Raw genomic sequence first — 27,500 nt, 5'->3', positions numbered from 1 at the left:
TTGTGCCTCATATATGCTGACTTAAATATTCGAAACTTTGGCCATGTTTAGTATGAGCATGCATTGTTATTAAGAGTACTAATATTACAGTTCAGATGCAATACAATACCAAATGCACTTTTTCACTGGGTCCTTTCTGTATAGGGAAAATGTAAATGCAGGTCTTGTGATTTTCCTCGCTTCTCTTTTTTTCCAGTTGACTGTTTGAACGCAGACATGAAAATACAACTCTCTTTATAGATTCAACTTGGATGGAGTGGATTTAAGGCCAGAAAACCAGACCAAACTGCATGTCTGGAATTAAAGGTCACCTTTAAATAGAAATCATCTTCCCTCAGCGACTTCTTCCACATTTTCAGACATTTTCAGTAGCTTGGTCAGTATGACGATTACTGAATTTCTATGACTGCTTACAGTACACAACACAGAAAGGGGCAAAACTTTTTTTTTTTTTTATTTACAATAAAAAAGCGGAACTGTTAAAGGGATAACTTGAGGAGGTGCACAAGTTGAGAACCAGCAGGAACTGCATAATTCATCAGCGATATAGTTGGCATCTTCCCACTGAAGCAGACCTTTGTGGTGTAAATTCCCCCCGTTTGGATGGCAGCTGTGCAGAAATGTGTCTCGAGTTAACTAAAACTAGGTTTGGAAGAAGTTGTTGTTTTCCAGTCTGGGATAAAAATAAAAACTAGACTGGTGAAATGTAAGTAAAACTAGAGAGACAGTGATGCCTACATGACTGAGTCAGCTGCCTTCAAAGAAAATGCTGGGTTTGTAATGTAATACCTATTCTGAACTTCTTAAAATTTCCCTCTGATAACCACCAGAAATTCCCCCTTTGTTCCGAAACAAAACGTTGAAACCAGAAGACCCACTCTGGAAACTAAGTAAGAGTAAACCACATTTTTTAAAAGAAATACTGAAAACTAAATAAAGGTTCACGTATTGACTATAAATACTATAGATACTCTTTCTGCATCAAGTAAAATCACCTGGTTGCAAGAGTAGTATGATTTAATGTCCCGCTGGCTAAATATAGACCCAGCCTCACAGCAGTAAAATCAAATTTAGTTTGACTTATCAAATTAGATAACAAGGAGGGGACAAGGAAGCAGCAGCAGCAGCAATTCTGTCATGGGTTAGCTGTCTGATTTTCAGGTCATATGGCTTACTCGCTCACATACCGCACAAATGGAGGCTGCAGACAAAGCGTGTCGTCAGGGGCTTCACATACAAGCAGAGCCTGCCAGCAGATATCCGCCACTTGTTGGCAGCGGAGACTTAAGATTCGCTTTGCTAATGGAAGACAGAATAAAGCCAACGATGTGAAATAGCTAATCCAACACCTGTTTGATTCTTATGACTTAGAGAAGTTAAGACAAGGATTTAAGCAGCTTTAAAGCACACAAAAAAAACTACAGAAAAAAACTGTGCAATGCAGCAACATGTTCGTTACAAAGCTTGATTGGGTAAAAGGTACTGATGTAAGTACGTGTAATGTCTAGCAAGCACGACATCTGTGCAGCATCTGAGAGCACACAGCTAAAAATTTCAATAATAGACAAGTAAACTGCAGCTGTAAAAGAGAGGGGAATCGGGGTGCCTTATATGGGGTTGTGTAATTAGTTTCTTGGCCAACAGTCAAAGCAGACAAAGCAGAGGGAGCGCCGTTAATGGTGACCAGACATATGAGAATCAAAATGTAACAACTGAGCTTCACCTGTCATCGCGGGGCGAGTCGCACAAACTCGTTATAGGACGGCAGCCGTGAGCATTACCCACAGTCTGCTGAGGACTGAGACCTCTATGTCAGGAATGTTGTGAGCAATGACGTGTGTGTATATGTGTGTGTTATATTAGATTACGAGTAAGCTTAAAGTTGTATCCGTGCCATTGTTCACCCCAAAGTGCCTGGGATTCCACACGTAACACCGAGGAGGTTATTCAATATTTTCAGGGCGTGGCGGCAATCGCCAAAACTCCAAACACCAAATGTTTGATTTCATGAGAGCAGCCAGACACCACACCGCCGCACATTGGCACCTATACTGATATGATCTCAGTACGGACAAAGTGTTTCCTGAGTTCTGCTCATTTAAATGTATTCATTAGCTTGGAAAGGTTCTTCGGAGTAAAACACCTCAACCCCGCGCTCCACTGTGAGCGCAGTATCAGTAGAACATCTGTTAGTGGCAGAGAAAGTATCACACTGATTAGTTTAGACTTTGAACTTGCAGAGAATGAGACCAAATTCATACATCATTACTCAGGAATGGAGATTGCACACAACCTCCTTTGATAATAAGTCCTAGCTGACTTTTTTTTTTTTTTTTTTTAACTTTAAAAGCCCAGCAAATTTACAGGAAAACTACTGTTTAGTTACAAAGACATACAGTTACTACATAGATAAGCCCAGTTGATACAATGCCAAACATGGACTTAGTAAGATGCTGCACCTCCCCTTTGATCAAGAAACCGTTTGCTGGCTCATCTTTAGAAGTTTTCAAGAGGCGGGAGAGAGGTTTTGTTCCTGACTATCACAACCTTTTATTGTGTTATTTCAAAGCTGAGGTGTGTTTAACACAGGAAGCTGATATTTAGAGGTTTAAACGTGGAGTTAAAACTCTCATCGTCTCGGACTCTCTCTGAGACGTGTTTGGCTTGCAGCAGATGGTTGTGTCAGTTAATTCAGCAGCAGGAAAGATGTCCCTATTGCTTTTTAACCCATCGCAACATCACGATTAGTGTTATTACTATTATTATTATTATTATGTCATTACCTAATCATTATCCTTTCAGCTTCTTATAACTTAGGCTGTATGTTAGTGGCTGCGGCTTTCATTTCTACTGGTCAAAATAACCAAAGCGATGACAATAAGGTTTGAAAACCGAAAGTTAAGCCAGATTTAAAAGTTTCTATTTGTGGGGAGCAGAGCGTTACAGCACCAGTCAGACAACTTGGATAATATCTTACCTTTTTAAACACCTTCTAGTGCTTTTGTGGAGCACGATAAGCCGAATCAATGTAAAAAGGTATTTGAGCGACATATCAGATCGAATGTTTTGTGTGCACAAACGCAGACACACACATAGATACACAAAGAGGTGGCTTTAATGAGCTGTCAATCAGCGATTTAATGAATGTGCGATTGCTATGTGATAGACACTCACTATCTAACATATCTCTGTGCAGTTAACTCATACAGCAGGCGACTTGTATAACAAGTTGTACACCATCAATAAGGTAAGTGTCAACGACAACAAAAAGAGATAAATGATGCATAGTTTTTTCTGGCAGGGAGTAAATCCTGTAAACAACAACGTTAGCAGACAGAGACAGCATATAAATAATGTAGCCTATTTCACAACTACAGATATTTCAAGCTTAAATCATCAAAGAACTCCAAGGCACTTGCTTTTCAAATAAAGTTTATTCTCACAGCATGGTCAAGTTTAACCTTTAAAAAAAGTGTTTCGGCACACAACCCTTTATCAGGCAGTGAAATAGGGTTTATTAGAGTTCACTGGATCTTTTATAAAGGTGTTCCAGCAAGGACCTTGTGGAAAGCTTCCACTTAGAGTGAGAGGGGAATATTCCACCTGTGAAGCTCCACCAATCTTCAAAACCTGGACACATGCAGGAGCCCAGAAAATATCAATACCAAGCCCAAAACATTCATCATGCACACAGCAGCAGCAGCCACAGACAACAGGAATGCAAAGGCAAATAAGGTTTATTTTTTAAAAAAGGAAATAGAAAAAGCAAAGGGCGGGTGGGGAACGGGAGTATTTAGTGGTCTGTGATTTATAAATCCAGAAATGTTCCCTTTGGTTCAGACTCGTGTCTGTCACCAGTTCATATGGAAAGAGGAATATGGTCAATCTTAAACGCTTGTAATGTAGATGGGTTACTATTGTAACTACTTGTAAGCTTGTTATAGGTTCGCTAAGGTTCAAATTTGATGTTTTTGGGGTTTATTTTAACTTTTTTTTTGTTTTTTTACAAAAACCTATTCTGTTACAAAATAATGGTATATGGAGATTACTTTGACACAGTTAAACATGTGGCAAACCAAAAACAAAACCCCCATGGAAACGCCCTTCCCAATGGCAGAAGTGTATCCCCAGTACAGCTCCAGAGGGACAACGAAGTCACAGGCTTTGCTCCAGCCTCCAAACCCACATTAAAGATGCATATACGTCCTTAAGAAGGCCGATCCTGCAATTCACCAAAGCATGAAGAAGCAAGTTCTTGTCTGGTATCAGACACAATCAGGCAACCCCAGAAGAAACCTGTCCATGTCTCAAAACAAATTGTTAGGTTGATGGTTCAAATGTTGCGTTGATGTATATTTACATCTTCAGTTCAATTTTATTCATATATTACTAAATCACAACAACGGCCACCTCAATGAGCTTTAAATTACAAGAAAAACTCTTTGTTCTCCAAAACTCATTTTAACAGGAAGAAACCTCCTGCAGTTCAGGGTGAGTGGAGGGAGACAGGACAAAAAATACTGTGAAAATCTCAAACATGTTATTTTGTGAGATTAACAGAATTTATCCACAAGCACAAAAAGTGTCAGAGCTTTTTAAAATTGTTTTTTAAATAATTAAAATGTGAAAAAAAGGAAAAAAAACTGACAAGTATTTTCAATTATTTAAACCCCAAGATCCTGACAGCACCTAAGCCCTGTGAAAACCTTGAGTTTGCCTTTGTTTTCCTTTACAAAAGAGTCGGGTAGCCCCAGGGCTTTTATTACAATCTCATGTGATTTTCCTTGTCCTATCTGAAGAGGCGTTATCAGCATTTGGCAAATATCTGCCTCACATTTTTAACGTTTTGACAGCCACTTCAGCTGTGCCCCCACACTGTCACAGTACAGAATCTGTCTGACTGGATGGGAAACTTTTATTTCAATGCCAAATTTGCTTTAGGTGCTTTAAGTGAACTAAAGATGCACTAGCTCGTAAAAGAATATACTTCAGACCCGTCCCTGTTTACATGCTACAACTTGAAAACATGGTAAACAACAGATTAAAATGTGGACATCATAACGCTACAAGTGCTCATTAAATTATTTATCCTACGGTTGGATAAAACCTTCAATAACGGCACCAGGCTGCTAAGTTCAAACAACATGTCCCACAGCAGCCGTAGTGTAATTGTATTGTTTGTTTTTATTTTTAAGAGTCTGTGCAGCAGATATTACATACCATGTGATGAAATGCAGCAATTACAACTTTCAGCCAAAAAAAGAAAGTCTCATAAAAAAATAAATAACTTGGATTTTATTGAGATGATTTACAGCCTTTTGCTTTTAGACACTAGTCGGTAATTATCAAATGCAGAAGGAGTCCCCATATTTTCTCGGTTATGCCTTAGGAGCTTTAAATGCAGTCCTGACTTGCCTTCGCTTTGCATCCCTGCTTTCTTTCTGGCTAAAGTTACGTGCTGAGAAGTCTCTGGAGAGAAACAGAAGCACAGCTCACCTAAAACTGTCTGCCTGTTCGGAGCGAACAGGCTGAAAACACATTTTCTGGTATGTGAGTCGAGTCTGCCAAGTTAAGTTTTACACCTTAAAGAAAAAAAAAGAAGCTTGCCTTTAGCCCCAACAATAAAAAAGAAATGAAACAAGCTGGTTCGTTTCTTGTGTGTTACTTCCCTCTTATATTCCACAGGGACACCTAAGGGAATGAGGAAAAGACGAGGGGGTAACCAGCCTTGTTCTTGTAAAAGGCTGGGACAACCTGCTATGCTAGCCTTCTCTTTTGCTGTATGCAGCTGTGCCCTCCAGCAGTGGTCGGGGGATTTGTTAAGCCCTCTCCTCATGGTTAAGTTGATAGGTCACAGCACATTCCCGGCATTTTCTGTATGTTTGTTTTTCACCAGGAAGGCTCACAATGCAGCTACAAAGGGCCGTGTTTGTCTTTGATCAGCGTATCACACCTGAGTGGGTCTAGACATTGACTGAATAGCGAGAAAAGAAAAATCAGAGTTTGTTTTTTGACTTTTCAGACAGCTCTCATTAGCTTTTATTCCAACATCAAAGTTGGGGTTTTTTTGGAATCCATCCCAAACTATTATCAGCGCAATCTAATTGGGCATCAATCTCTGCAACAAACAGCCCCAGAATCAAAATTTGACATTTTCTCAACAGCACATGCGGTCCTTATCATCCTTCCTCTTTACTGTTACTGACGTCTGATCGCCGTCTGGCCGGGTTCAGCAGACGCCACATGGTGCCGTCATGCTATGTAGGTTGAGCTCTGCAGGCTCCCGACCAGAAAGACTCAAAAGAAGCTGGTATGTGCCGACAGCGCTGACCAGACGCATCTCTGGAGTGAATTAGCATCACACATTTTACTTGAATGTGGAATTTTAAACACTGGCTGACTTAAAACAATCACAAAAGAAAAGGTGCTTCCACACAAGACAGTTCCACTCCTTATTATCCTGTGAATAAAATATCACCTGAAATACTCGACTTATTAGCTTACATCTTCATAAAGGCATTAATGAGTGCAGTGGATGAGATGTAGTGGTGTTGACGCTGTGTCAGAAGATTTTAACAGAAGCAGCCGATGTTACACAATGAATCTATGCATGAAAGGGTGCACGGGTAAGTACAGCTCTGATGTCTGGAAACGTGTTGTGAATATATTCAGCTGCAAATGCAGAAGTCAAATATTAAGCACGAAGAATTCTGATCAAATAAAACAGCAAGAGTGATGAAAGGCTGTGTGGATGAACTGATGATTTCACCTTGGGCTCTGAATAACTTTGTACAGTGGGAAGGCTTTCGGCACAGCTCACTAACCTCACGCCTGCACACCCTTCAATACTCTGCAAGCAATTCACTTTGCACTTAGAAAACACTGCAGTAAAAGTGTTGTGGACACTGTGTTCTTGTGGAGGGAAAATTCATTATCTTTTGGAGGTTTAATTTACAGCATTTAGGGAGATAAAAGCTACCCGATGAGAACACGCTGCAATTATCCCACTTTCTGTCCTGAGCTGGTTTCTACCCCTAATGTGAAGCCGTGCCTTTGGCAGGAATCAAGCACACCCACATACAGACAGGTGAACTGGCAGGAAAGAATTTACACCAGAAAGCTGATTGAGGCATAACGAAAGCCTTTTGGGGCAGAAGAATCCAGTGGACAGAGCGTGAAAATTGCAACGTGTCCTTGAAGTAAGGCATGCGGCTTGTTTGGTCAGCAGATCTCCCTGGCACCAGTGCCTGCCGCACAGCCATGCTTTCTATGCACATGCCATTTCTTCAGCAGCAAGGACACATACACTGAGTCACCGATAGCACCAAAGACACAATATCTGCCACACATCAAACAAAGGAAGCCATTCTGAACTTAAGGTGCAAAAAAAAAAAGAACACACCTTTATATCTATTTGTATTTTAACAGTGAGCAGCGCTTCTTAGCAGACTACAGAGCTCAGTGGAAGCTATAGGCAGGATGGTGTCATAGCTGGAAGCTGGCACCATTGCACACAGCTATGTAGGTAGTGGAATTAGACAGAAAAAAAAAACCCAAAACCCCCTAATGATCTTAGTGCACAGAGACGCGATATACAAGAGAGCACAAAAGCAGGACACTCAAGCTAACATAAAAACACAGGGAAACATACATTAGACTGTATGCAGCACATGCAGTAGCAGCCAGGTGAGCTGCCAGCATTTACCAATGTAAGTATAGCACAGCCTCTACTTTATAATAATTAATGAGCCCTGACCAGTGCAAAGGTCCAATGATTTCGGCTCTTTAATTAACTTTTTTTGGCTTCATAATCTGATATATACCCACAAGAAATGCTAGAAAGTCCTTGTGGAACCAAGGCTCATCAGTCATCTTAGTAATGCCTCCAGTCAGCTATCTGAGCTTTCTAAATGAATGGATGAATGGAGAAAGAACTATTCTTTGCATTGCCACTGTCACTGGGAAAGAAAAACCTATACAATTAAATATGATTACAAATATACTTAAAATAGCATTTTTGGATTAAAATAGGTGTTAGTCCACCCCATAACTTATGCATGCAAAACGTTAAACAATCCACAACCCACAGTGCACTGCAGATATAATCAAGGTCACTGCTTCATCATACCAGAGTGCTGAATACGACAAGTACACTTACATAATTCGTTGCAACAATAGCAAGCAGACATGCATGCCACACTACAGTTAAACCTTCATGAGCCTTAACTGTGCCCATGTGCCAATGCAACAACTAAATGGGCTCATTTGCTTCTCATTTCGGCTGCTGATTGGCACTTAATCTCTGATTAAGCGTAACGTTTCTATAAAACTGCAAAAAAAAAAAAAAAAAAAAAAAACACTCATCAATTTAGTTTTATGTTAATTAAAACAAGTCTACAGTCATTTGATCTTAATCGCAACATGCATTGGACGCTGCTGTATGTTGAGAGCTCCATACAGAAGATGGGTTTCACAGCGTGACCAAAATCAGCACTTTCTGCTATGAGTTTCAACCACAAGCAATAAAACACTGTTGAGACAGCACCAGTAAGTGTGTGTCATTTTATGGTTAAATCCATTACCAGAATCAAATGTCTCACCGAGATATTTGCTGAATGTGTTCAGAGACAGAGCGAGAAGCACTTGTGTGTTATCTGAGAACAAACTTTAAAATCCATCTAAGACAAAATCTGTCCCAATCCTTCCACGGAGAAAACAGCAGGGAATTTAAAAGAATGGTAAAACGTCACAATATTAACATGTATTAAAATTGTACTGACTGTTATTAATAAACATCAGTTGCACTTACAGAAACTGAAAGCATTATAACTCTAACACAGAGTGACACCAAGATTACAGAGCTGTTGAAAATGTAACAATGTACACTCATCCACAGCTGAAAAAACAAGTGGAGGAAAAGGTCATATTTTAGATATTACATTCACACACTACATCTATTAAATATTCAGAACTCCCATAAAAGACAAGAGTCAGGATGTTGAGACGTATTTAAAAAACAAAACAAAACAAAAAAAAAGGACCTACAGTAGAGAGGAACAAAGCAGACTGGTATGACAATAGCTGCTTCTGTGGATCATTGCTGGTTTAAATGAAAAACACAGCTATGTGGTTTTGCATCCCATAAATAGAAAGGACCACCTCGACAAAGCATTCAGAGACACAAGCCGAGAGCAAACAGACTGGCATAAGCAGGGGGGTCTGTACATAAGAGCAGCGGGAGAATCCGAAGCTCTGCTGTGCTCTGAGGCACACCCGTGAAATATTTATGACCCACCACGTTCCACGCTCCACCACAGCAGGGGCACAGCTAAAGCAAAGCTGCCTCTCCATCCGCGAGCTGGACTTTGGAGCAGCTACCGCAACCTGCTAGATCACTCCAAAGCTCAACATTTTTCTCCTTTGGATCCTATTACAGAGCAAACTGGGAACCGTGTACAAAGCCCTCTAATCGCCCCAAATCCTACATGTTCTCGAAGCTCTTAGCATACAGCGTGATCCCATATTTATCTGATGTTTGGTTCTGCTCAACAATAGGCTGAACTCCATGTTTCTTTCTTCATGAGTCGGGCGGCGGGACCACAAGTGACCACAGTAAGCCGTGACTCAGGAGAATTAAGTGGGCTCACCCCTCAGTGAGTGGTCTTTCGTTAACAAAACCTCAGAGCCAGCTCACAGGGGTTTCCTGTACACTCATACTTTCCAAAGACGTTCTGTTTTACAAAAGCGCTGGCCACCAAAGCTACTCACTCTCCACACCAAGTATCCAGGCTTTTGACCACGATCGATTCAGACGCCTCATGGTATGCTACTGTAGAGCTGCCCAATTATGGCAAAAAATAAAAAATGCTCGTCGCAATTATTTTGCTCCATATTGGGATCACGGTTACTGCGATTTTGCTCCTTACTGGACTTCTCGTCCTGTCTCGTTGTCTCAAGCTAAATTAAACCTACCACAGCCAGTAGGGGAGATAGTTTGAGGGGGTGTTTAGAGAAAGATGAAACCGCTGCAAAAAAAAAAAAAAATGCAGAAAATAATTGTTTTATCTCATTTTTAGCGTTTCATAAATTCCGGAAGCCATAACTGTAATCCATCCGTCCATTTCCTTAACCACTTATCCGAGTGAGAGTTGCAGACGGAGGCTGGAGCCCGTCCCAACTGACCAACTCTCAGCTAGTTTCCTTCTAACATGTATCTCAGTGTAGTTACAATGTGTGCTTTTGACGGCTACAATCCTCTGGGAAATTGGAAAAATCTCTCACAACAGCAACTTTCGGTGGCTCGTTTTGTTCTCCATCGCAGACACATTTGTTTCGTCTCTGTCCTCTCTGGCCGTTTCCACTCTGTCAAGTGCTGTAATGCGGTCTTGCCATTACTGTTTAGGGAGAATTTACTGCTGCTTGTTTTGACGCAGTGCATCCCCGCTCTGCAGCACAAGTGGCAGAATTGTCAGGTAAAAATGAGACTGTAGAGATGCAAAATTGAAATTGATTAATTGTGCAGCCTTTCATGAAGGCATATTTTGAGGGAGGGAATGGTGACAAAGTAAAGGTTTTTATCCATTAGCAGCGATTAGATGCAAACAACTCGTCATTACACCAGCAAGCCTTTGCTTGTGCCATTGGTTGACAGGCAAGTGTGAGCTTAATCGTCACCATCTCATTACTTCTTTACTACTTGACAGGGCAGTGCCTGATCACCTCTTTACCTGCGAGACTAAAGTTTCCTCTTATCTAAATGACTGGATAAATCGTTAATCTTTAATGATCTTCAGGGGTAATTGGGTCAGGACAGCGACTGAAACTAGAATATAGGTAAAAAAGTAGAACAAATTAAAAGAAAACCATGGCTTGCTGAACTGTGATAAGCACTTTTTTAAAATTGTGTTTGCAGAAAGCATTAGCCACACTTGTGCTGCTGGATCTTCCAAACACCTCAAAACTTCTACAAAGGTTTCAATGAGTCTAAACACTTATAAAAGAAGCGAGACGACATTTAAACTACCAGCAAAACTTGCCACGCACGTCTGTAAATGTTTACTGAAAGGGAGCAGGCAAGGAAAGCACAATGACCAACCAAGAGTTTGGCAGTTTCCCAGCAAACACCAGCAAGCACTGGACTAAAAAAGACTTCGTAATCAGAGGGTTTAGAGAGCAAAGAGAGGAGGAGGGCAGAAAAGCAGGGAATGATAGAGTGACCCTATGAATTACTCAGCAGACACGTCTTTCTCCCTCTTTCCTCCCTGCAGGAGATAATGGGGATCATTCGTCTTCTTGCCCTCCTTTAAGCCCCATCTCTTGGCCACTGATCTGCATCCAGGTCAGCAGAGAAACAACACAGGTCCGTTTTAATGATGTGTAGAATTTGGTGGGAGGAGAAGCAGCACTTTTGAAAAAGCTACGTGTCTCACAAAGCCAGCCTACATAAAGACTGAAGGCCGAAAACAAAACACAGTTTCTCAATCAGCTTCGTACTGCAAGTTTGATGAAAGTTGGAAAGTCTGATGACACCACACTTATCTCTGTAGAGCCGTTTTCACACACGCAATGAAGCCTGAACTTTTCAGAGAACACATTAGCTGAACTTCTCTCGCTGCTACGAATTCTGTGATAGGCAAAAGAGCCCACATGAGAAAGGAAGGGGTAAGCGTTCTGTTATATAGACAGCAAGCGTGTGGGCGCCGTGTATGATGCCTCCCCTGCACTCTAACCGGGCAGCTCCCTCAAAAACACGTCAAGATCAGACTATTCCCTGCTGTTGCCACACTTGTGATAGAACAACTGTGGAAAATATCCAGATGTGACTCCCGTGTATCTGTCTGAGGTCTACATGAGAGAAAGAGCAGAAATAGCAGCAACCAGAATGGATCTGGCTTTAAAGCACCAACATCTGGCTACCAGTAGCTATATTGCTGGAGATGCTTTAAGCTTTGAATGTCACTGGTTTAGTCATGAATTTCATGGAGGAATGCTAAGAATCGCACTTTTACTGACTTTAAACCACTTTCACATTTTATCCAGAGTTTAAGTAAGTCAGTGTGTTCACTTATCCTGCTCCAGCGGAGAAGCCTCAAGTCTGCACTGCAGAGCATTTTCCAATTATTAAAATATATGGGCCTTTTGAATAAGGAAACATCGCTGAAGTACGCTGCATATTCGCAATATTAAAGGGACAGAGAAAGAGTTACTTAGGCGACATTTTCCATGAAAAACAAAATCGGCTGAGGACACCAGCAGAGTGAAATCAAGCATTTCTGAACACGTACTCACTGTGATCCAAATACAAGATTTGAAAATACGAGAATCAATGCATCTCTGGAGAAAACAGTTTTTATTATAAGCTCAATCAGAGTGCACAGATTGTTTATTTCACACATCAGCAGGCCTAAGATGCTGACACTGGAATATCATCTCATGCTATCCAAACAGCTAGCTGCAGACAAACTGCTTAAGAAAACATACATGACGCATCTATTCAGCTTCATGAATTATACAATGCTAGTGCTCCCTCTCCCTCACAAGGACACACACAACTGTTGGCACTCTCGTGCATGGTAAAAAAAAACAAAACAAAACATCAAGATGCGTCTCGCCAACAGACATAGACGTGCCTCATGTGAAGTCCCAGAGAGAAGAGCTCAATGAACAGGATAGAAAACCTGTGCGACTCTCAAGTTCTCATCTACTTCTCATAAAATGAGTCATTTACTGAGCCCTGGGCCAGGATGGCAGAGGGGAGGTGACTGAGGAGCAACATCACAAGGTGAAAAGTTCACAGCAGCACACAGGGATATGCAGAGAGAAGGGGAAAATAAATGACATTCCCTTTTCTTTGATGTGAGAGAAAATAGAGAAAATACAGAGGTGAGGAGAGAAAGTGAGACCGAGCGGGTGGGGGGAGCAGGAGAGACAACAGCGTGTATCAGTGGAAGAGAAGCTAGAGGAGATAGAGCTATCAGAGCTTCAACATGGCAGGATGTGACATTTGGAGAGCAGGAAGAGGAAACTGGACAGATATAGATTAGTTTGGTGGCTGCTCCTGAAAACATGTCTATCCCATTAGAGGGTTTGGGTCGCAGTTAATGTGCTTATCAAAGCATGCACCTCGGGTGTACTCCTGAACCCGGCGTGATGCTGCTGCACGACACACAGGAAGAGAAGACTCAGTCCAGATTTTGACTTTTGACTTTCTGATCAGTGGGTTTTCTTTTACTTCACGCCATTTTTTTTTTCCAAGTTTATAGAGTTAACATCTTCTCCAGAGTTGATGGGAAAAGAGGTCCCACCCTGGGGTCAAATTCCAAATCTAATCAGACTTGAAGTAGGTCATTAATTAGTCAGACTTTGCTGCAGCTCGGCTAATTTCGCCACGTGAGAAATAAAGAAGTGGAGTTCAACAATGAGTCTCATTGAATTAACAGGAAACAATGGAAACTGTTGGTGAGAACAAGAGTCTTTTTCATCAAAAGCACTGCACATGAATATAAGCCCATCTTTATTTACTCTGTGCCGAGCTACGTGCCAATGCTTCAGTGTAATGATCACCAAATATGAGGAAGTTTAGGAGCTGTTTACAGAAAATATCAAGCGAATTTCAAGCTGCAACATTTAAAATTTCTTTAACTCACTTCACTAGTAGTGAAATTACATTTTTATGGACATAACCGCCAATAAAAACTCATTACTACCTTCTTATCGGAGACTATTATTACTGTTACAGTCTGTGCTGCAGAAACCTTAACTTTTATAAGTATTTGCAAGCAACCAACAAAGAACGAAAACCATCATGATTGGTCTAAAAGATTAAAAAACAAAAAAGATTCATAAAAAAATCACCTAAAAGTAAAATATAAAACCAAAATAATTGAGCAAATGATGAGATTTCAGCTTGTTCTAACTTTTTCTTTGCTTGGGTTTATAATTAAGAACTAATATAGCGTCAAACAGAAGACACGCCTACAAGTGCGACTTAAGCACAGTAATAAAACAAACAAGCAAATGAACAAGGAGCAATATCCACAAAACAAAATCACCCACATGCTTACTTTTCCCCTTCATTACACTTATTGGCACATATTTGAATAAATTGGCCAGCTTGTTAGGGTCAGGGTGTTAAGTGAGGCCTCTGACTTTGTAACTTACTTTTTCTACACCTTTTCAAATCTTTCCTCAGACCCTTTGGTGTTATGCTCTCACATATCAGTATCATGGGTGTGTCGGTGCATCTGTTAGGACAGAGCCACCCGATCAAATACTTGGAGTCGTAACTGTGTGGTATTTAAAAACTTCGGCACTGCCTTCATTATTAGGGAAACAAAACGCTGTCTGGTCTGGTTTAATGTGACCCGTCCCTGAGCAGTAGTCACCAGCCAAACTAAGGCAGAAGTTCAGTTTGATGCAAGATTCCTTGGATTGTTTTTTTCTGGTGATGCTGGCATATTTTCAAACACGAGTACAAAACCCAGATAAAAGGGCGGTGGTTCTGATTGCTGTCACACGCGTGGATAATGCGTAAAGCGCGCTCCGGGCCACTCGCTGTGCTAGTTTGTGTACATGTTGTTGGCAACTTACCCTCCGACAGCTCCAGTTCCAGCTCCGCCAGCTTCTCCCGGACCTCAGCAGGCAGGGTCATAGCGAGAGCCGGCGTGGGCTCTAACATCATCGTCAGCAGCCCGGTGGAGCTCCTCTCAGCCATGGTGGTCCAGCACGAAGGGCGAACGGATCCACTGGTGCCCGGTGAGGAGAGGACAATGCGACCAAGCCCAGAAGATTATCAATGAAACAACAACAGCCCCTCCTCACCTCACTTGGTTCAGGCTCAGAGCAAATAGGGTGTTGGTGCCTCCTCTCCCGTGTGGCTGCAACGTCGCACAGATGTGTGAGAAATGTCTCCAAACGTCATGACACGGCTAGCTGCGGGGCTAGCAGACACACCTGGATCCGTGTTTCCATGTAGGGTGTTGGGACAGGGCCTTGCCAGCGTCTCCCAGCCTCTAGTCTGTCCCTCCTCGGCACTGTCGGCGGCTGCCTGCCCTCAACTGTGGAGGGAACTCATTCAACTCCTCGCTCGCTTCCCACGGCGCAGTCGCCATTGCATCATAGCAACAGCAGCCCCAACCGTGCGCGTTCACGAGGCCCCCACTCGTGCGCTTGCACGGTGCATGTTTGTGCGCCGCCTGCTCCTCCGCGTACAGCTCGCCTGCCTCCTGCTGTCACCCAGCGGTTTCGTGGCACACATTATGACCTTTACCTTTACTGGATTTCTTTTGTACTGTGTTTCATTTCCGTACGTTGTCTTTCTTTTCATACATAAAAAAACAAACAAAAAAACAGCTAATTTTGATGAAGCTTTGTGAAGAGGTGGAACACGTGCTGAAGGGAGCTGAAGTTTTGATTTAAGTGTCTGCGCTTAAAGATTAAAGTTCAAGCGCTGAAAGAAATGTAAATGTTACACTTAGAAATGCACTGAGCTAAAAGTGGAAGCTGGAGTGGAATTCTTGAAATAAATCACTGGCGGTTCAAGTGGGCTTTCAGCTATAGAAGCATTATATTATAAGGCATATAAAGCATTATAAGGTAACATATAGATAGATGTGGACATTTAATAAAACAAAACACACTGTATATTATTCGTCTGTGTATAACCAACTGACATTTTAGGCTCTAAAGGAAGCAGGAAGAAGTATAACCTTATATGATCTTATCTCTCCTTCCTTTCTTATGACAGCAACATTCCTCTCATTTTTAAATGGCCAGCCAATGGCTTCTATACGCATACAGGTGCATTCATGCCTGCACATTCATATGCATACAACAAAGATATACAGTTAAACATACCTGTACCACAGCCACAGACACCATTACACTCACAGACCTACATAATCTGTGTTCCATTGTTTTATATTTATACTACAATATTTATGTATGTAGTCTTTCTCTCTGTGTGCCTGTGTGCATATATGTACATTTACCTTCAAATACCTCTGTACATTCACATATAGACATTCAAAGTATATTTAATTAATTTTTAAAAAAAATAGTTTGTTAAACTAGAAAATGTTTCATCATTGCTTCATAGCGTTTTTCATACTATTCCAGTAAATAAAGTTCATATGGCAGCACTCAAGGCTGGAAGCCTGGAGAGGTCAGCATCATCAAACCTAGTCCTGCTTCCAGAGCTTCACTTCGTACTGCTGTACTTCGCCTTTACAGAACCACAGCATATTTCATTATATTTATGTATACTTTCATTTTTTACATGTAGCATAACTGATATTGGAAGACAGAATCTGCAGTGTGCAGCTGCACATGGTTTGTGATTTTCTTGCAGAAGTGCCTGTCAGCGTTACTGAGACCAGTGGATCCAACTTTGATGCTCCCAGCAGGTTCTAAAGTGGACAGTACCACAGTGTCTGTGAAAAAGAGGTCAACATATGTCATAAAGAGAAAAATAATTACGCGTTAATTTCACCTTGATGGCAATTGTGCGCAGAATCTTTAAAAAGCGTAATGAGGGGTCTTTAAGGTTGGATTTGTAGACTATTTATTTTATTTGCAGAACTCTTTGTTCAAAGTGGAGGCATGGGCATTTACATTTACATAACATGTGATGTCACTGCTTTTCTGTGATTCCAGAGTTTCTTGGGAAATAAAATACTACATGGCCTCGGTGAGTTGAACTTCTAAAAGGTCAAGTGATGCTCAAATCTAACCATTGTACCAGTCATTATTTTAATTTTTCTTTTAACCTTTTTGTAATACAACATGTCATAATATGATAGAAAATGTTAAAAATAAAAGTAAAAAACACATATAGACTATGCAAACATGTTTTTTCAGATGCAATATTAAATACAACACAATTAACTTTTATTAAAGGCGAAAAATAGCTTATGGATGTCAAATTTAACATTTCAATTCATACAAAAATCTTTGTATGAAATGTTAAATTTGTATCAACTATGTTAGCATCCTTCCAATTGCACTGCAGCACACTAACATAGATACATATTTTAAAACAAACGAAAAACTGTAATGTACTTACATGGTGACAAAAACAAACTACAGTAGTGGGTTAAATTACAACATGAATTAGAAGGAATTCTATTTACATATACATAAATATATATAAGTACTTAAAAAAAGCATGATAGTGTTTCCTTCATTAAGAGAAATTTTCAAGGTTTCTGCATACATTTTAAAAATAATAATTTAAAGTACAAATTAGCTCAGATTGTTTTCAACAAGACAAAAAAAAATGTTACAAATGCACAAATGTACAGTGTGGAGTATAAATAAATATTGCAAGTCATCTTTAAGATTTAAGCCTACTTTTTTTTGCTTTCCCCCCATACACTGTAACTTTCATCACAGTCCAGATGACTGGGCGTCCTGTTTGGTAAACCTTTACGTTTTAAAATGTTGCTGCCTGTGGAGTTAACGTTGGGAACTGTTGTAGTTGATTTATCTGCTAAAATTATAAATCTGTTGAAACACAACATATATTATTAAACATGCACCAACACGCTGGGTGAAAATTAAAGTTAATAATAACAATAAATACACATTTAAAGTTTTCAGTTTTTACCTCCAACTATAACATGTCATGACTACATATGACCATTAGGTGTCACTATATACGCAATAAAAAACGTTCTTCTTGAGCAAGTTCTGAGCTGCATCAATACTTGTGTGTCTGACACTGTCAGCCGTAGTATACAACTGGAAGGGCAACAAACTTGATTGAGGGCCATTTGACTCATTTGCTACATAAAAAAATGAAATAAAATAAAGCGAAAAACAGAAATAAAAAGACAGAGAAGCCTTCATGCTGTCATTTATGTGTAATTGATTGTGTTCTCAAAGCAAACTATGTCTGCTATGTTTGTGAAGTTAATCCCCGATGAGCTCTGCAGTTAATGAGTCAGCAGTGTGGTAGTGACTCTAACGCACTATATACCTCAGCCCGACTGCACTCTACGACTTTAGCCGATCAGCCGCTGCATGGCTTAGCTGCTTTGGTCCCTAAAAATGTCATTTCCAATCGTACCATTGAGCTCTTTAGAATGGCCCATTTTTTCCACAAATGTTTGTAAGGGCAGACTTCACGGCTAGGTGCATGATTATGGAGACCCGGGGCATTGGGATGGAGACACCTGCATTCAAAGATTAAGAAGTCCACAAGTATAGTTTAGCTGCGCAAGCTGATGAATGTCCTATTTTTTTTATCACAAGGAAACAGGACCTGAACAGGTGCCTCCGCTCCAAAGTCGGTGGCCTCAGTGCTGCAAAAGCACTAAGTTACTGCTAAGCAAATAATTAACTTGAGTTCGAGCTGCCTTAACTAATTATCAGTGTGGCTGTTTAACTTTTTCATCCCCACACTAACTGAATTTAACATCTAGTTACATAAGGGTATCAGCACAATTCAGCTGAGGAGGCACAGTGACTCTAAGGCCTATCTGTAACACCAGTACTGGTGCCAGATACTTCACGGTGTTTAGCAAATAAAAAGTAAATAAATTCTTTATTGTAAGTACAGATCTCTCCTCAGGGTGTGTTTTACATCAAGGTGGTAGCTGGCTTGAGGATTACTTCTGCTGTGTTCAAAGATGACGTTGTTCACCTCCATTTGAATATCATCAATCTTAATTTTCCTGTAAGAGCACAAACAAATAACAGTTTAGCTTATAAGAAACTTATAAGAAAACTTCCATGATGATGAGGTAAAGTTAAATAGTGTTTATACCTGTTTTGGGCTTTGTTTAAAGCATTTGTCAGAGCCTTCACATACACAGAGCTATGTTCCTCTTCTTCCAGCTGACACTCATCTGTCCAGCAGTGACTCCAGAACACATCTGCATCCATAGGAATAGCTGCTGTGACAGCCCCATCACAGCCATCTGTCTCGAGGTGCCCATCGTCCGGGTTCATCCTGGGGCGCAGGGACAACTTAGGTACGTTGTATCTCTGGATGAAGAAAAGTTTGGGCTTGCCCGCCAACAACGGGCATCTGTTAGCATTGAAAAGACGCCTGACCTCGTTGATAGAAAATCCATTGCCAGTCGAATCTGTGCCCAAAAGTTGACTTTCTGTGCCACGGCTAATGATGCAGCACACAAAGCTATCATTTCTGAGTTTCTCCATCTTATCGAGAATATTTTCGAGAGCTGAAAACACCTCATCAGAACTCAGATACTGGTGGAGATTCACGCTGAAGCGAAGCGCCTTAAATGTTTGTTCCAATTTTTCTGAAGGAGTGAGCAAAGATGAAACGAGAATTTAAGCATCACCTTGACAATAATTTAAAAAGACAAATGTAGCTTTACATTTTTAAAACACAGATCAGTGGCAACCAAAACTACTGAAAGGGTAGGTGAACATTTATGATCTTAATACAATGATTAAAATGCACATTTTAACAGCAAAAACTTGCTACGTAAAAACCTGTTACGCAGTTATATGCAGCTGTAAGGCACTTTTAATTACATTTGAGCTACTGTGCTACACTGTTTGTTTTTGAATTACACTAAATTTATGTTTCAGCTGTAGTTACAACAGACTTTTTATAATTATACTGCTACAATAAAACACACGTTAGGCTTATAAAATACAACACATTGCTCTTTCTTTCAGAAGCTCACAGCCTTTGAATTTCCCCTGCCTTCTAAAATAGCTACATTTTGACAACTGTTAATAAACCACAAATAAGTAAAATGAGCTTTCCTTTTCACGAAAGCTGCAGACATAAAAGAAATTCCCAAAGAAATACAAATCTGAGTAGCACAATAGTTTTCTTGTTCTTCTCCCATTAAGAATTTTTCTAGGATGGGGCTGGTCCCTCGTTTGGAAACTACCCAATAATACATCGAATACAGATAAGCGTATAACTGTAGGTTTATCCGGCGTACACAATGATGCATCAGCTTTAAAACCTACTACAGCATGTGGTGATCATCCTTTTATTTTTCTCCCCCAGCAGGATTATAAATGCACGACTATACCTCTAATTAAGGATTTCTACACTGTGATTTTGGTACTTCCGTTTAAGTAGAAAAGTACAAAGTGCTTTGTGTCTCACCTCCATCATTACCCACGCAGTCTATGATCACACAGTGTCCTCTGGGATTAGTGTTAAATTTATAGCAATCTGGCTGACTCTGAAATTCAAATGAGATTGTGGGGAAATGTCGTAAATGCAATTGAGTCATTCAACACTTGAAAATATAATCAAAATACTCAGAGAAGGAGGGGAATCCTCACCTCAGAGCTCGGCTCTAGGCAGGCACCTGATCGTGGGCTCACTCCTACTGCAAACAAAGAGTGATATGGTTAACAGAAGAAGAAAGTAAACACCAGGGCCAACAGGGGGTTTCCAGCTGTAAAGCCCCTGTGAGACTAGATATCAGTCTCATGGGGATAAAAAGGTATTTTGATTAAAAATATAGTCTTAGGCTACACATCTGTGGTATTTTGCTAGACTTACCAATGCGGCGCTCTTGTGTAACATGCTGTAGAGGAAACAAAAGAGGAGATATTTTTATGGTTTTAGTGGAGAAAACATTATGGGAAATGTGAACTAACATCTGCAAAGTGTCTCACTCACAGAAATTCTACGGGGTTGCTGCAGAGACAAATTTCGCTGCTGTTCAGGTGCCCCAGCTGTAAAAGACAGGCATATATACATACATAATGTCTCGGTGTTTGCTGTTCTATTGTTGTCGCTGTTTAAAGAAAAATTATCCTATTACATTTGAAACAAGCCAACACGTTAAATAAACAGCATTAAATTAGTACTGAAAATTGAATCTACCCTACTGCTGTGGTTGCAGGGGTTAAATAAAACTGAAATGCATTTGGATGTCATTTTTTCATGATCATAATCTTTTAACTTTTGCGTCAAAGTTGTTGAACATTATAACAGAGCACAGTCACAAAAAAAGTCCATCCATCCATTCATGTTATTAGCTGTTTATCCAGTTTTGGGTCAAGGGGTTCCAGTCCCAGGTGAACAAGGGCCAAAGGAAGGCTACATTCAGAACAGGTCGTCACAAACTAAAAAAAGGTGTTTACCCTTAATACTGAGTTTTTGGTGAGGAAAATGTAATAAACTTCCTATTCTTTGCTTACTACACTCACCAGCCACATCATTAGGTACATCTTGCTAATACTGGGTAGGATGCCTTTTTGCTTTCAGAACTGCCTCCATTCTTCTCATTGGCATAGATTCAACAAGGTGAAGGAAAAACATTCCTCAGAGATTTTGGTCCATGACAACGTGATAGCGTCACACTTTGCTGCTAAGCATCAATGTGGAAAATCTCCCGTTCAACCACATCCCAGAGGTGCTCTATCAGACTGAGATCTGGTGACTGTGGGGGCCATTTGATTGCAGTGAACTCATCGTCATGTTCAAGAAACCAGTATGAGACGATGCGAGCTTTGTCGTGTGGCGCGTTATCCTGTTGGAAGCAGCCATCAGAAGATGGGCACACTGTGGTCATAAAGGGATGGACATGATCCGCAACAATACTCAGGTAGGCTGTGGTGCCAATAAAATATCTCCCACACCATTACACCACCACCAACAACAGCACGAACCATTAATGCAAAGCACAATTGATCCAAATCCATGCTTTTTTATTATTTAAGCCAAATTTTGACCCTACCATCTGAACCATCAGAAAGTGAAACTCGGCAGACCAGACCACATTTTTCTGATCGTCTGTCGCCCAATTTTGGCGAACCCATGGAAATCACCTGGTGTGGTGTTCTGCTGTTGTTGCCCATCTCCTTCAAGCTTCAACATGTTGCGCAATCAGAGCTCATCTGGGTACCTTGGTTGTAACGAGTAGTTATTTGGGTTACTGTTGCCTTCCTATCAGCTTGAAGCAGTCTGACCCTTGTCCTCTGACCTCTGAGATCAACATGGCATTTTCGCCCACTGGATAAGTTCTTGTTTTTGTTTCGTTTTCTGTAAACCCTAGAGATGGTGGCGTGGGAAAATCCAAGTAGATCAGCAGTTTCTGAAATACTGAAATAGATATTTGCATTAATTATGAGTGATTGCGAGTATCGATAGTTTCGGGTATGCTATACTGATGAGGAACATAAAACTTAACCCAGTTCTGTGTAACTAGTAGGGAAGTGTTTCCCACTTCTCACTGCATAACTGTTACAAACCTTTCTCGTGGCGATGCTATTTCAAGCCCTTCGGTATATAAAGCGAAAAGGGAAACACAGACTGACCTGAATTCTTGTAAGTGGTCAGTTTTTTGACTAGATCGATCCTGCCAATGTTTGTCAAGCAGTCCTCTACGAAGTCAAGTCTTTCTGGAGAGACTGAATCCAGCTTTTCAAGTTCAACAATGATATCCAGAAAACTCTGTAACACAAAAGAAATGGCAAAAATGTCTAAAATGTTTTTTTTTTTTTTAATTAATTAATTACTTAATTTTTTTTTTTTTTTTTGGGGGGGGGGGTCCCATCGTTGACTGCACCATGTTAATAATAATTTAAATTACATTAAAATTACCATGTTAATGCTGTTAGTAATAAATCCCCACCCACATAAATTTGAAAATGAGTGAAAACAAGATCATGTCTCATTCATTTGGGGTTTTTGTTGTTGTTTTTACCTTTGTCTTCTCAAGCTTTTCACGAGATAATTTGCAGTTTAACAGGAATTTAATACTGTCCAAATCTTCAGTGTCCAGCTCCTCACTTAGTTCTGTCATCAATACTCTGCAGTAAGTGGAACAAACACTGTTAACTTCGATTCTTCAAATCTTTACAATTCATCAGCTCATCTTAAAGGATGTCTTACCTGAAACGTGGGACCATTTGTCTGGTCCTCTCCAAGTCATCCCTGTTGACTTTACACACCTTCCTTAGGATATCCAAACGCCCCAAACGCCACATGAGCTCTGCCAGAAACAGGTGAGCGTTTTGATGCTGCGTCACTTTTGATCTGAGCATCTCCTTCATACAAGCCACACTGTGGTCCGTGTCCAAGCTTTCACATAAATAGAAGAGCCTACTGCGTTCATTGCTGCTGAGAGCTTCCGCGATTTCATTTATAGCAAGTAGCTGAAATTGATCCGGAACAGCCATGTGGACTTTGGTAAAACTTTAAGAGGAGATGAGCCCTTAATAAAGAATTATAGTCAAAGCCTGTGGGTCACAATAATCACAATGTTAAGATCCACAAAAAGTCGTGAAAATATAATAAGTCATTGCTAATGGATAGTTATTAAATTATAGAGAGACCTTACCGAAAAGAGTCCTGCAACAAACACGTAGCAAAGCAGAAGAAGGAAAACTATAGAATGACGCACCGCCTAAAAACGCGAGGAAGGGGATTTACCAAATACTCCCCAACTTAAAACGAAACAAGCGAGGATCCGCTTAACAAGCAATACCATATAAGTAATTCCTGATTCTGTCCTTTTACAAAAACTGCGCAACGCACTCTGTCTAATCCAACGTAAAGCGAAAGCAAAGAAAAATAGCAGACCACACCCACAAATGAAGTCATGGCGGAAGCACGAGAGGTGTTCAGGGAATCCATCCTTTTTTTTTTTTTTTTTTTTTTTTTTTAAATTGAAAAAGCACAAAATACAGATATACAAATACAAAATAGCAAACACAATGTCAGGGGGTTCGTATAAAAAAGCAAAATAGACACAGTCTATTATAGAATCACATGATATTGAACAGGGAACATAGGTTTATGGTTTTGACAGCTTTTTGATTTTGAGAATGTTGTATGGTTTTAACATATTGTTTGGTTTCATTTAAAAAGCACCGAAAGGATGGTTTTGCGTTAGAAAATTTCGACTTATGTATATGAAATTTGGCCAATAATATCAATAAGTTAATCAAATAAAATTCGTTTGCCCTGTGCATGGGGTACTTAAAGAAACCAAACAATATTTTCTCGTAACAAAGAGAGAACTCAGAAAGGATAAAGGAAACAACAAAAACACAAAATTCTTGCCAGAAAAGATTCGTGTATAAGCATGACCAAAATAAATGAGAAATATCTTCCTTCACACAACTACAAAATGTACAGTTAACATCAATGTCCTTTTTATAACGTACAAGAAAAGACCTAGTTGGGTAAAAACGATGAATAACTTTAAAAGATATTTCCTTTACTTTGTTATTTAATAGAAATTTCGACGGTAAGGTCCAAATCTTCTCCCATTCCAAGTCCTGGTATAAGTTATTCCAGTAGGCGACAGCCGTTGGGACACAAGTTCTGTCTTTTTGAAACAGAGTTCGTATTTCACGGTTGTTTTTCCTCCTTACAGAAGGGAAACACACCTGACCGACATAAGTAACAGCAGGATCCAGTGGTAAAGGGGTCAAATCACTAACAACAAGATTTCTAAACAACATTAAGACCCCAGCAGGGATAGCATCAAACACTATGGCATATTCCTTTGGTGGAACAGGAAGACCATATGTATTCAAAAATTCTGAGTAAGAGAGTAAACCTCCAGCTGGATTTATAAGTTGTGCAACACGATGAATCCCATTATCAAACCAATTACTTAAAAACACAGATTTATGTTTGTATAAAATGTCTCTATTGTTCCAAATATAGTATCTATGTGGAGAAAAATTGTGTTTATAAATCAATGACCAGGAAAGAAGCATTTGTTTATGAAAGTTGGATAGTTTTAAAGGGATTTTATCGATATTGTAATTACAAAGCAAAAGAAAGTTAAGACCACCAATTTTTGAGAAGCTGTTGAGAAATGCTAGGAGCTAACTGGGCGCTAACCGCATCATTCAAATATATTGAATGTCGCAAAGAGAGGAAGTGACGTAAGATTTGCGCATGCGGGGTACCGATCGGGTTTCCGGTACGGATCGGGTAGTGACACTACCCATTGTTTCTGCGCATGCGCCCAACACGAAATTAAGTAGCGAACCGTCCTACTTTTGTGAATATTAGCCAGAAAAATACTCTGACGGGTAAAATTAAGTGCCAAACCATCCTACCTTTGTGAGTGTGACCTACAAGCATACTAACAGCTAAAATTTAGTGGCAAATCGTCCTACCTTTGTTAATCTCAGCTAGAAGCATATTTTAACAGCTAAGATTTAGTGATAATGTGATGGGCAAAGTTAAGTGGCAGACCGTCATACCTACTTAAATTTGTGCTGGAATTACTCTGTGACAGCAGAAATGTACATAAACTACTTAGGGTAGGACGTTTTGCACCTTGCAAAATTGTGCAAGATTGCTATTGTTTTGCCTTTGCACGGTGTGGGATTTTCTACTTTAAAACTATATATATATATATATATATATATATATATATATATATATATATATATATATATATATATATATATATATATTCTTTTGCGGCTATTTTGTTGACGTACTTTTTTTGTTTACATACTTCACTGCAGAGGTATGTGCCACCGTGCCTAGACCTGCACATGTAAAACTTTCGACATCTGCCACTAAAGAAAATATACTGTCTGCAGATTTTTTTTAAAAGCACTGAAAAATATGGAATAATCAGGACACGAATATGGTTCACAGAGAACCTAGTTCTTCAGTTACAAAATTAGATCTAAATGCGGTGAGGGTGTTTTCAGTTAAGGTTGACTTCTGCGAAATGTTTACAGTCTAATTTATGACGAAACCCCCTTTAACTGTCAGCTGCAACCTTCCACACGCCACTCAATCGTTGTCGGCTGCATCGACCCCAACGTAGGGTTACATGTCTTGGGAGGTGCACCTCATGTCATTTAGAAGGTTGCTGCGAAGGGTTAAAGGACTTTTCGAGGTTACATTGTAAGTTATGATGCAGATTTCCCGCGGAAGTCTAAATCAGGTATAGCTGTGGTGCTGAGGTCAGTTACAACTCTGTCTAATCCAAAAACAGACTCAAAACCTTGTTTTTTCTCACAGGCCTAAATTTAACTGTGTTTAACTCTCTGTAAAGTGTTTTTGCTTCTATGTTAAGCATTTTGATTTTTACATACAATTAAATGTGCTATATGAATTTGTCATTGCAATAGATTTTTTTGTTTTGTTTTGTTTTATTGTTTCTTTGTTTTTACCAGAGAGAAAATAAATTTCTCATACAAGCTGGAAAAAATATAAATGTATCACTTAACTGGATCATAATTTGCAATAACCTGACTTTTTCCCTTAGCAAATAATCTTTTTGGCCGTTTGAACGCCTATGACTGCATTTTCCACAACAAAGTGACATTAGTTCATTCTTTGGATTTTGTGTGTATCATGCTGTGTCATGCTGGGATAGTCGTGTGCTGAGAGATTTGAGCCTCACGTTAAACACTGAACCACTACGGATGATAATCCTGCTTCTCTGTCTGTAAAATCTCTCGAGGTTCAACCAGAAGCCTGACTGAACTCTGTAAAAATAAACTCTTTAGAAACAGCTTCCTGTCTAACACCTTTCACCCACTGAGTGTTGCAGCAAGGGGTAGGTGGACCCTCATACTGTGGAACAAAACAGTCATGCTTGCCCTGTTGCACAGAGGCAAATCTGTGTCAGAGGCAAATAAGTCCCTTTATTATTCATACATTGTCTGGTAACATTATGTTTAAATTGTAACAATTTAAAGTTAATTTAATGTAATTTAAATTATTCTTCATTAAAAATTAAACAGCAAAGCTCTGAATATTTGTTTAAGTTATGTATTTGCTATGCTGGTTTTACTACATTTATTAAGCTGTATTTATTCTGATTTCACAATAGTCTTACCTTCTCTAGATATATGCTTTGTCATGCTGTATTGTTTTACTGAGCTGCATACCATTCAGCTATTTAAGATATCACATCTCATATATTTGTTCGGTTTAATTTTTTAACTGCTGTAACAACGGGATATTAAATTCTTATCTTAATCTTTTTATCTTTTCTTTCTTAAACAGATTCAGTGGCCTATGGTGGGTTTCAGACTCTGAAGGGATAATCATACACATTTAAAAAAATAAATAAATAAATAAAATAACGGCTATCTGTGGCAATATGAGCGTGTTAAACCATTGATTGTAACTTTTCCAACGGGCTTGAACGCACCACTGCTACTCCCCCTGCAGGTCGCCGGAGATTTCTGCTTACCAAAGCTCACTGAGTTCCGCTCAGCCTGGCCAATCGTGTCTCGCTGTGCCTCAGCACCATCATTGCAGTGTGGAGAGATCATACGGAGGTACTGCTGGCGGAGCGAGGGACCATTTGAAGAAGGGAAGATACACGACCTGGGTGACCGCTCTGACCAAACACGGTTCCCGATTCCCCAAAAGAGCCACTGTGTAGCATCACTATAACCAGCTTCAGTTCGAGTGAGTATTGAATTTACTATTACAAGAGGAAGGATTTTCCAGGTAGTCGCAGACCGGGGCTGCTGCTGCTGATGAGTTGGAACATCACAGCACAGTTGTTGTGTTGATGTGGATGTAAAACCGCGGCAAGGAAGCTTAAACG

At 40.0% G+C, this 27,500-nt stretch overlaps 3 protein-coding genes across 14 annotated transcripts in view; 1 reads left to right on the top strand and 2 right to left on the bottom strand.

Moving 5' to 3' along the window:
• Positions 1-15,915, bottom strand: part of dip2a (disco-interacting protein 2 homolog A) — a 90,776-nt gene extending 74,861 nt beyond the window's left edge. For 2 of the 4 annotated variants that reach the window (XM_026145867.1, XM_026145869.1), the window contains exon 1: positions 14,590-15,907. In XM_026145867.1, coding sequence (XP_026001652.1) covers positions 14,590-14,713 — 124 coding nt within the window. In that variant the 5' untranslated portion in view covers positions 14,714-15,907. Of the gene's footprint in view, positions 1-14,589 lie in introns of all 4 variants that reach the window. The other 2 variants (XM_026145871.1, XM_026145870.1) reach the window with 2 other exon arrangements.
• A 622-nt stretch (positions 15,916-16,537) lies between these two features.
• LOC113007399 (CASP8 and FADD-like apoptosis regulator) lies at positions 16,538-27,280 on the bottom strand. 5 transcript variants are annotated; one of them, XM_026143929.1, is made up of 10 exons: positions 27,138-27,280; positions 22,844-22,943; positions 22,656-22,761; positions 22,267-22,402; positions 20,624-20,679; positions 20,504-20,528; positions 20,281-20,327; positions 20,099-20,177; positions 18,767-19,268; positions 16,538-18,674 (listed from the first exon to the last, which is right to left on the bottom strand). In XM_026143929.1, the coding sequence occupies exons 1-10, from the start codon at positions 27,217-27,219 to the stop codon at positions 18,545-18,547; spliced, it is 1,263 nt and encodes a 420-aa protein (XP_025999714.1). In that variant the 5' UTR covers positions 27,220-27,280; the 3' UTR covers positions 16,538-18,544. The 5 variants fall into 5 exon arrangements, with proteins under 5 accessions (XP_025999714.1, XP_025999712.1, XP_025999715.1 ...); XM_026143927.1 differs by having other exon boundaries at positions 22,844-23,190; positions 27,138-27,169; XM_026143930.1 differs by lacking the exon at positions 27,138-27,280 and adding an exon at positions 24,178-24,234.
• The window catches only part of LOC113007398 (protein FAM126B), a 46,808-nt gene continuing 46,515 nt past the window's right edge, over positions 27,208-27,500 (top strand). For all 5 annotated transcript variants that reach the window (XM_026143924.1, XM_026143922.1, XM_026143923.1 and 2 more), the window contains exon 1: positions 27,208-27,358. The gene's annotated coding sequence lies outside the window, so the exon portion shown is untranslated. The remainder of the gene's footprint in view (positions 27,359-27,500) is intronic.

Source organism: Astatotilapia calliptera, chromosome 16, assembly GCF_900246225.1.
Source record: "Astatotilapia calliptera chromosome 16, fAstCal1.2, whole genome shotgun sequence".
Lineage (NCBI taxonomy): Eukaryota > Metazoa > Chordata > Actinopteri > Cichliformes > Cichlidae > Astatotilapia > Astatotilapia calliptera.
The sequence above is the reverse complement of the archived record's forward strand: the minus strand, read 5'-3'. Positions and strand labels throughout refer to the sequence as shown.

Bases quoted from the DNA above. Each gene is read 5' to 3' on its own strand.
- LOC113007399 (XM_026143927.1), bottom strand. From the start codon at position 23,130: ATGGCTGTTCCGGATCAATTTCAGCTACTTGCTATAAATGAAATCGCG. The intron at 22,403-22,655 runs GTAAAAACAACA...TTTGTGTTACAG, and splicing joins AAAAGCTTGAGAAGACAAAG to AGTTTTCTGGATATCATTGT. The intron at 20,328-20,503 runs GTAAGTCTAGCA...CTTTGTTTGCAG, and splicing joins TACACAAGAGCGCCGCATTG to TAGGAGTGAGCCCACGATCA.